This window comes from Mandrillus leucophaeus, unplaced genomic scaffold (genome assembly GCF_000951045.1).
Source record: "Mandrillus leucophaeus isolate KB7577 unplaced genomic scaffold, Mleu.le_1.0 Scaffold1046, whole genome shotgun sequence".
NCBI classification, from domain to species: domain Eukaryota; kingdom Metazoa; phylum Chordata; class Mammalia; order Primates; family Cercopithecidae; genus Mandrillus; species Mandrillus leucophaeus.
This window is the reverse complement of record NW_012098610.1, coordinates 711472-721056: the sequence shown is the minus strand read 5'-3', so window position 1 is coordinate 721056 and position 9585 is coordinate 711472. Positions and strand designations below refer to the sequence as shown.

The following is a 9585-nucleotide window of genomic DNA, read 5'->3' as shown; positions in this document are numbered from 1 at the left end:
TCAGCCTCCCTAGTAGCTGGGACTACAGGTACGCGCCATCATGCCCAGCTAATTTTTGTATTTTCAGTAGAGACGGGGTTTTGCCATGTTGGCCAGGCTGGTCTCGAACTCCTGACCTCAGGTGATCCATCCGCCTCAGCCTCCCAAAGTGCTGGGATTACAGGCGTGAGCCACTGCACCCAGCCAGTGTCTCTGTCATTCTCAATCTCTTTCTGTTTTTCTGTGTTTCTCTGCCTGTGTCCCCCATAGTTGTCTTTATCTGTCCGTTTCTCTGTTCATGTCACTCTATATGTCTCTGTTTTTCTCTTCCTGTGTCTCTTTGTATCTCTTGTCTCTTTGCCTCTCCATTTCTTCATCTCTCTCTGTGCTCCTCTTTCTCTTTTCTGTCTCACAAGCACATATATATGTGCACACTTGTGTGTGCATGTGCATGCGAATACACACCAAGCAGTATCTCAAAGACTTTACACCCAATGTGGCTCTATTTTTTGTTAGTTTACTTATTTAGATTCCATTATATACTCAAAGGGCAGCTGACAGGGATATGTAGAATATTATACTCTAACATAAACAGCCTTTGGGCCCCCATTTCAAGGGTAAACACTGGACTTAGGCAATGGTTCTCAAACTGGCTGCACATCTAAGTCACTTGGAAACGTGGAGAAAAAAGTCACATATTCCTGGATTTCATTCTAGACCCACTAAAACAGAATCTCTAGTAGTGAGGCCTGGGAATGTGACTTTTTGTTTTATTTTGTTTTTTCCCTCCCTCTCTTTCTTCTTTTCCATTAGTTTGTTATTAAAACTTCTCAAGTGCTGGTGCAGACTGTCCAAGGCCTGGAATTTAGGACCCTTTGGACTAGAACATCTGGAGAAATATTTGGTTAGCCTTCAGGGACACTTTTGCGAGTTTGATCCTTGTTGGTTATCAGAGAGTTTGAAATTGTTCTTCCTAACAGGTGACAGGAGCAGAACTCTTCTAGGTGGTCAGTTAAAAGCAGAACAATATACCTTTCCCAGCAGTGGAGTTGGGGTGGATTTGCCATCCTTTAGTCAAAACTATGGGGACTGACTCACTAGGACATGATTCTGCACAGCAGTTCATTCTAGCTCTGCTTGTCAGTGAGACACCTGGAACCTCAGGCTGGGCCAAATTCTCCTTCGACAATAATTTACCATTCATTCTACCGTAGCGGATGAAAGTCAGATCAAGGCACCAGATTTCTGTTACTGATAGCATGAAGATAAAAGTTTTCACCTCAGAAATTTTTAAAGTAAGCTTAACCAAATATCTCCCTTGAGAAAAGAAAAAAAGAAAAGAAAAGAAGAAGGGAGAATACGAGAGTCTCAAATATTCTTAATAAGGTGGCCTATGCCTCCCTAGAATAAACCACTTGAGAAGTAAATAACAAGGAAATAGAACGATGTAAACTGGAATGAACTGAATATGTCTATAGGAAAGCTTTTTAGAGGAGGTAATATATGAGCTGGGGCTTGAAAAAAGAATAAAACTAGACAGAAACAATGTTGTGGGGGGAGTTATTGATCTGCAAGCTTGGACAGGAAACCAAGGCATTGAGAAGGAAATATGTAAGAAGCAGGAAGAAAGTCCAATAGAATTTTTAAGGCAGGTAGACTTACAAGAGGGAAGCTATAGCCAAACTGGTATTGAGAGTATGAAAAGATGAGTAGCCACTACCAATGGGCTGGGCTTTGTCAGCCAGTGCTCAAGGAAGCCTTAGATCAACCACAACCTACAAGGGCTATGACCAAAGCAGGCACTTCAGGCTAGAGTATCACTCTACTCACCCTGTGTCTGGTCTTCTAGAACCTAGATTTAATCCTGTTCTTTATTCCTAGATTCCATTTTGGCAGGAATGTAGGTAAGACCAAAGTAGGTACACCTGCTCTCCAGTATGTCGTGAGCTAACATCCTGGGTACCCACAGGCTCCTCCCACTCAGCATCCACATAGGGAAAGCATCCCTTCCATCTAGGCCTCCACCTTGTAACCACCACTTGCATCAGTGCTTCCACAGGCTGGCCTCTGCTCAAGATCCTCAGACCAGTCACACAGTCAGTCCCATCTGTAGTCATTGTTGCTAAGTTCTTCTCTCATCTCTAATGAAAATGATGATCTTTTTAAACTTTGTCTTGCCCCTTTTTGGTCCTCATTTGTATACCTGACTACAGCCTAGCATTTGAATGACATCAACCCCTTATTCATTTCCCTTACACAATTTAAACATAATAACTAAGAAGAAAATGAGTAATGGCTCATCAAGAACATAAAGGAGGGGAGGACATTTCAAAGAGGCCCAACAGCTTATGGTTTCAGAAGTTATTAGCGTTCCACTTTGGCTAGAATGTGGCAGTGAAAAGAGGGAAGCTTAGCTGGGGGTGAGACCAGAAAGATGAATTGGAGCCAGATTGTGAAGGCATTGTATAACATACTAAGGTGCTTGGTCTTTATACTGCAGTCCATATGTGGATGAGTCATAGAAAGGGGGGAAGAACTTCAAGCATGACAGTCACATTCTGAGCTGACCAAGTTGTAGAAAGATCACTTTGGTAGTGGGAAAGATAGATGGGAGAGTAAAGGCTGGAGACCAGTTAAGGCAACTAATTGTCCTGGCAAGAGTCGGGGAAGCCCTGGCCTATGGCATTCCCAGTGGGAATGGAATAGAAGGGACAGATTTGAGAAAGACTCAATAAGACCTTGCTACGTTTTCAAACATGGAACATTGATGAACTGAGAAAGAGAAAAGTCTAACTTGGGCACTTAAGTAGATGGTACAATAATTAATCATGGAGAAGCAGGTTTTATGGGAAAGATGCCGTGCTCAATTTTGGACACAGTGATTTTGAAGACACAGTTGTTAAATTTGTACAAATTTTAAAAAGACACTTAGAGACTTAGGTAGAGATGTTCAGTGGGTAACTGCAACTTAGGCTCGCAGTTGGAGCTGGATGTACGTATACATAGATTTTGGGTACGTATACATAGATTTTGGTATATAGTGGGTGAGTACAACCACTATATAAGTCTTGGTGAGGGGGCTATTCACATACGCTACAATGTGAATAGTAGCCTGTTGCGGGGAGGTCCCTAGTGTTTGGTGGCAATTGAAACCATGGATGGGAATAAGATCCTCCAGGGAGTAAGTGTAAACAGACTGGAGAGAAGAGAAAAACAGAGGGTTGAAGACATAGCCCCGGGGACCAACTGTTACACGCAATGCTCTGGCCACACTATAGTGGGTTTCATTTGCCAAGATTTTCTCATCCCCCAGCTGTCCCCAGACAAGGGTAATTTAGAACTAATCCAAGCACATCAAGAGGCTGGACAAGGTTGGTTTGGTCTTCTAGGCAAAGGAGGATTCATCTTTCACATGGTACTTGTCTGTGTCCTCACCCTTATCCCTGTTAGAGATCATCACAGTATGTAGTTTGTGGTCTGCAGCCAGCTTCCCTGGGTTCTCCAAGCTTCACATAGTCTGGTACTCAGAGAATTGTTCTGGTGCCTGAAAGATGTCTTCACGTCTGGGATGCTGGGCTCTTTAAGCCTGCCAGAGAAGGAGCCCCAGCTATAAGCATGGAGCTAGATGTTTTGAAACATCTGGGCTGAATCACTTCTCCATTTTTCAAATGGCCTCTTTAGCAATGGCCTGGAAGGGTCCTCCATTCCCCCAATTTACCTTTCCAATCCTGATTTCTAGAATCTTAGTGAAATGTCTTTCTTTATCCACAGTTCTCAAGGCAGACTTCCTGGAGATGAAAGTTGAGGCTACGGGTATGTAGTCCCTATCCCTGATTACAGAACCTTGTTCCACATAAGCCTTCATTACGGGATCTGATATTTTGAGGACTGGAATAACATGTAGATCAGAAGGGTGGGAACTCACTTCTATGCCTCAGTTCATTACCCTATCACTGCATGACTCTTAAATTTAGTGACTTTCAATTCCAATTTTGTGTGATTTTAAGTAACCTTCCTCTTTTGTTTCTTTTTTTCCTAGCCAAACTATGACATGCTTTCACAGATTGCCTTTGAATCAAATTTATTAAGAATCCTAGGCTGTGACATTTTGGGAAAGTACATTTCCTTCTCTGAGCCTCAGTTTCCCAGTTTCTAAAATGAGAAGGTTGGAACCTTCTAACTTTGACACCTCTCAGGCCTTTAAGGAAACCAGGAACCTCCTTTTTGATATTATAACAGATACCAAGAGGCTACCTTAGTATCTGTAGATGGATTCATTCCTACAGACCAAATCATTATTTCAGTCTTACCCACCTGAACCTTCATTCTTAGTCCTTTATGTTTGTCCAATGCAAAGCACTTTCACTTTCATTATTTCATTTGATGCATATCACATGCCAGGAGAAGGGAGGATAACATGTGTTCTAACTCAACAAATAAAGGAACTGAAGTTCAGAGGGGATAAGTGACTTGCAAAGGTCACAGGAGACTCAGATGTCAGGGAAATTCCTTTCTCTACTGTAGGAGTTCTGATTGTTTGACTATCAGATTGCTGGCATGATGTGACCTGATACACACATAAATGAGATCCAAGTATCTGGAGCTTGGCTTTTCATGTGCTCCCTAACCTTCTTTTTTTCCCTGTCACTGCCAGTCCTCAGAGGTCCATGAGTAGATAAACTTCTCCTTATCAGCCCCTGTGGAGGTGAAGTCCCTGTTAAAAGGAAGTTTGTAGTTATTGTACGACCATAAAGGCAGTGGGCATGATGTGGGAAGTAATCTCAGAGGTCCTAGTATCAGGCTTCTATTTCTCCATGTAGATTTTGGGGAATTTGAGTCTAGGTCAAAGGCACAAAGTGTCCAACCCTGGTCATAGCACCATCTTAGGCCTGTTTCATGAGATCTGACTTGTAAGAGCCTTTGCCCAGCAATCCCCTGTTGCTCAGAAGATGAGTTACCAATTATAGGCTTACCTACCTACCAAGAGAAGCCCCACTTATCAGTGGCTGGTAAGTATTTGACCAGTCCTCGCTAATTCCCTACTCTCTTCTTTCTCTTTCAGGTTTTAAAAGCTTTGGCCTCAGAGGACCCTTTGCAGGTTCTGAAACAGTCTTTCTTCTTCAAACCTTTGTGTGCGGAGTCATTTTGTGTTGAAGAGCAGCTCCTTCCTAGCCTTGCACTTTCAGGCTCTCTCTGGGAGACCATAAAATAAGGAGCATATGTCCTAGACAGTTGTTTATATCTCCTTTGTATTCAGTCTTCATCCCCTCAGAAGGTCTGTTTTGAGTTCCTGTAACACTGTGAAGAGTTGGACTCCCTCAAGCCAGACTCTGCCAAAACCAAGATACCCACTTACCTGAGTTGAAGAGGGGAGCTCAGTTTTCAACTCTACCCTGAACTTCCTGCTTCCTCAGAGGGCCATTGAACTCTGAGAGTTTTGGGGGTAAAGACTGATCTCAGGGGTCTTACCTTGAACTGAAGGCCACTTGAGTTGGGGCCATTGCTTACGTTGGTTGGAGGGAAATAGAAATGTTTGCTGAACATTGGAGAATCTCAACATGTCTCCTACTGAGGATATGGACACTGGTGCCATGTCGGTGCTCTGGTGCTGCAGTATGTTGCCAAGAGCCTGCCTGCTCCTGCGGGGCCATGAGTGGGATGAGTGATGCCCCCACAGCCCCTCCATGTGGACTTAGGAAGGTGGCCTTCCTGCTCTTACACGCAGTCACTTAGGACAAATCTGCAAAGCATGTTTTGCATGTCAAAGCCTAGGTCTATTTGGATTATTCTTTCTCCTTTTTTTTTTTTATTTTTTTATTTTTTGACAGCTTCCTTTCCAAGCAATCAAGAAACAAACAAAAGCTGAACACATTTCTTTAAAAAAAAAAGGGAGACTGTGTTTGGTCCTGCAGGAGTTCTATTTTGGGGTCAAGTGCTAGAAAAATTGTTAACATGGATTGAGGCCAGGCAGCTGTCACTGTTGCTTCATGTTTGCCTTCTGCACATAAACTATTTTATCTCCTGAAAAAAGCAGTTCTTAACCCAGTGTCCATGGACTCAGAAACTCCATGAAGCCCCGGAGATGGTATGCACAATTCCATGACAACATGCCCTTTCTGGGGAGATAATCCATAATGTTCTGCTAAATTTCAAATGGGCTTGTGACCCAAAAAAGTTAAGAACCACAGCACTTGAGTAAAATACCCTTTTTGCAATCCATATAAGCCCTTGATTGGAAGGGCTTTTCAAAATCATTTAGTCTAACTGCCCAGTTTCCAGTTGGGGGAACTGAGGCAGAGCAAGGTAATGATCACACCAGGACAAGATCTCAGGTCCTGGGCTCCTATGCAAGTTTTTTTTTTCCCATTGTATCACACTTATCTAGCAAGGGACCTTGTGGTTTGTGGCTTTAATGGCCATCATTTCTGGGGGTTGGCTTTTACCCTGTTTCTTGAGTATTTGTCACCAAGTGAAAAATGTTAAGACATAATCCCCTGCCAGGTCCCTTTCATTTGCTATCTCTATTATTGGAAAGGACCTAAAAATTGGTGTAATGGGGCAGAAATCTGAGGAATGGACATTTCTGATTCCTGTTTGTTGAAGGGAAGTTGCTGGAAAGAGCATTGGTACTTGTTTCTGTGCAGATGCCTGGGCCATAGCTTGTCTGTAGAGTCTGTATAATTATAATGTTGCCCAGTGTGAGGGAAAGAGCTTTCCTACTTGCACTCTTCCACCAAGGCCCTATTAAGTGCACTGAGTATAGTACTGACAGAGAAACCTAGATAAAGAGATAGAGAGTGAGTGCATGCACACTCATGCGCAAACCCCACTCAGAGATGCATTTGGAACAGTGCTACTGAAAGGCAGTAGTCATTTTCAAGACTGAATTCCAAACATGGTTTATTGGTGAGTTAGGAACATGTAAGGCCAAGTACACTGAGAGCCTTTTTGAAAGTAATTGAGTGGAAATTTGAAGCCATTCTAAATCAAGGCATATCCAGGTGGCCCCATTGAACCCTCTCCACTGTACCCAGTCTCAAAGGCCAGGTTGCTAAGAAACCAGGAGTAAAAGAGTCAAGTCACCATCATTTACCCTGCTGCTTGCCCCCAACAGTAGTCTCTGTGAGGCCTTACTGACCTCACCTAGTAAGTGGTTTTATTTTTAAGCCCTGGTTTCAGGGCTGTGGCCTCCCTGCTCTATCCTGAATAAAGCAGACAGGTGTGCAGCTTTTGGCCGTGAAAGCATGGCTAATAGGGCCACAGTCCCTTTAAAGAGACATGGTTTGACTCTGATTTTCTTGGGGGAAAATGCCACAATCACCAATGTAAACATTGGAAGATTATTGAGAGCCCTAGAAAGTTGCTGTGATCCCAGTAGAAAATATGTCCCAGAAATGTCATGAGATTGCTGTGTGTTGCCTGGGACACAGATCAAGGGCCTATTGTGGAGAGCTGAGGACCACCAGTCTGCCCGGAGGCCAGGGAGCAGTGGCTGAGTAGCTCTGCCCTTGCTCTGGTCTATACCTTAAGAATGTCAAAGAATGAATCTCAGCGCCTCTCTTTGGCACTCTGACTTAAAGTGCAAAAAGCTCCTGTGCTGAGGCGTGCTATCATGGAATGAGACTGGTTTGGCCTAGGCTTGATGAATGGGTAGTCATTTTGCAGAGGCTATGGGAAGAGGGTGATAATAGAAGAGTGGCAACTATAGGAAATTATCAACATACCTTGACCAGCAGGTTAGAGAATCTGGCAATGGATGAACTGAAACTGATGAACTGGCAGGGATAACAAAGAACCTAGCATTTATTAAGCACATATTTATTAAGTGCTCAGTGTTTCATATACATGCAAGTATTATTCTCAGTTTAGAGAGAAAGAAATTATGTCCCAGGGGCTAAAGCAACCAGCTCAAGGATACATAGAAAGTAAATAAAAGAACTGTGATTTGAATCCAGGCCACTTTTAGCCCATGCTGTTTTCCCTTTGCCACACTGTGGTAGGTGTTTGAACAGAGGCCACATTGCTAGACTTGGCATGACTCTTGACTCTTGCCTGCCTGTGAAATATTGAAAGGCAAACATTTGAAGGAGGGAGGGGATGCAGGTTCAGTTTATATGGAAATGCAAATTGGGCTGGAAGATATTGCTGAGTTAGGCTTTCTCTTCATATTGAGCTTACACATTTGGTAATGTTTGTAAGATGATCATCTAATTTTATTTTGTGAAGTGAAGGATTTGTGTTTTAGTTGGTAATTGTTAAGTCCTTGCCTTGCCATTTTTCAAAAAGTAAAAAGGTCCTCACAGGTGTCTCCGTACTTCGCCAAGGTTGTAGCATGGGCAGTTTCAGTTTCAGCCTAAGAGACTGGTGACATCCACAAATGCAGTTTTAGAAGGAGAAAAGGTCTTGGTGCCTCTGCAGTACTTGATGTATTGGGGTCAAATCTCTACAAATTTTTCCGTGGTGATAGCAAAATCAAGAGGTGGCTTACGAAAAGAAATACTGAATATTTATTTTTGAAGTTTTTGTTTTTTAAAAGGTTGGGGGTGTTCAGTCACTGAGGGACAAAACTTAGCATCTAATTTCAATTATAGTGTCATGAAGAGTATTTCTAAAGTAATTGGTTATCATGGGAAAGTATTCTCTTTTCAAGAAGTTCTTTGATTCTGTAATAACTAGAACAAATAAAGTAGTAAAAGAAGAAATAGTTCTGTGACTAGGAAAAAATTGCTTCTGAGAGAACGTAGATCAATTATACTACTTTTAAGGTAGCTGCAGATAAGTGGCCTTGACACATTACAAGCCCAGAAAAAGTGTCAGAAATAATAAAAAATTTCAGAGAGAATCAAGATACCTTAAAGATAAGTTTTCAATAAAGAAAAGCCTTCATTTTCCTGGGGGAAATGAAGCACTTGATGCCAAGGGCATTAGTAGAGGGCTAGAAAGAGTGTCTGTGTGAAAGACATATGCTATATCAAAATAATAAAACAAATGAGATCCTGGGGCTCATTCATGTGACTTTCAATAAAGTATGTAGACTGTCTAATATAAGTGGCCTCCATCTGCAGTTTTGTCATGGAAACAATATTTGAGCATATCTTTGAGACATGATGGTACATGAAACCACTCCCTACCTACTGCTTGTGTTGACTTCTACAAATCTAAGGAAACCTAGGTAAAGAGTTCTTTTGCACCTAGGAGTCTCCGTTTATAGTTTACTTTGAACAATGTCCTCACAGTTCTCTCAGCCTTCACAACATCATTATGTGACAGGTGACAGGCCCATTTTACAGATAAGGAAACTTGAGGCTTAGGGAGCTGAGAAATAATTTGTCCAAGATTATACAGCTAGGTTAACTGGAAACTACAGAGGCCTTCCCATTTCCATTTTTAATACAATTCACAGCCCCCAGTAGTAAAGAAAAGAAATCCCAAAGGTAAATGGAGAAGATTATTAGAAATAGGAATGATAAACATCTTTAAGTCTTGCTACTCAAAATGTGGTTCATCATCAGCCTTGACATAAGCATTACCTGGGAGCCTACTGGAAATGCAGATTCTCGGGACCCACTCCAGCATCTGGAATCAATCAGAATCTGCACTTTCACA

The 9585-nt window shown here is 42.3% G+C and overlaps 1 protein-coding gene across 1 annotated transcript in view; it reads left to right on the top strand.

Moving 5' to 3' along the window:
* The window catches only part of OPHN1 (oligophrenin 1), a gene marked incomplete at its 5' end in the record, with an annotated part of 249567 nt that extends 240746 nt beyond the window's left edge, over nucleotides 1–8821 (top strand). Inside the window, 2 exons of the mRNA XM_011980563.1 lie at nucleotides 3751–3792; nucleotides 5042–8821. Of these exons, the coding sequence (XP_011835953.1) occupies nucleotides 3751–3784 (34 nt within the window). The remainder of the gene's footprint in view (nucleotides 1–3750; nucleotides 3793–5041) is intronic.
* Between the last annotated feature and the right edge of the window lie 764 nt (nucleotides 8822–9585).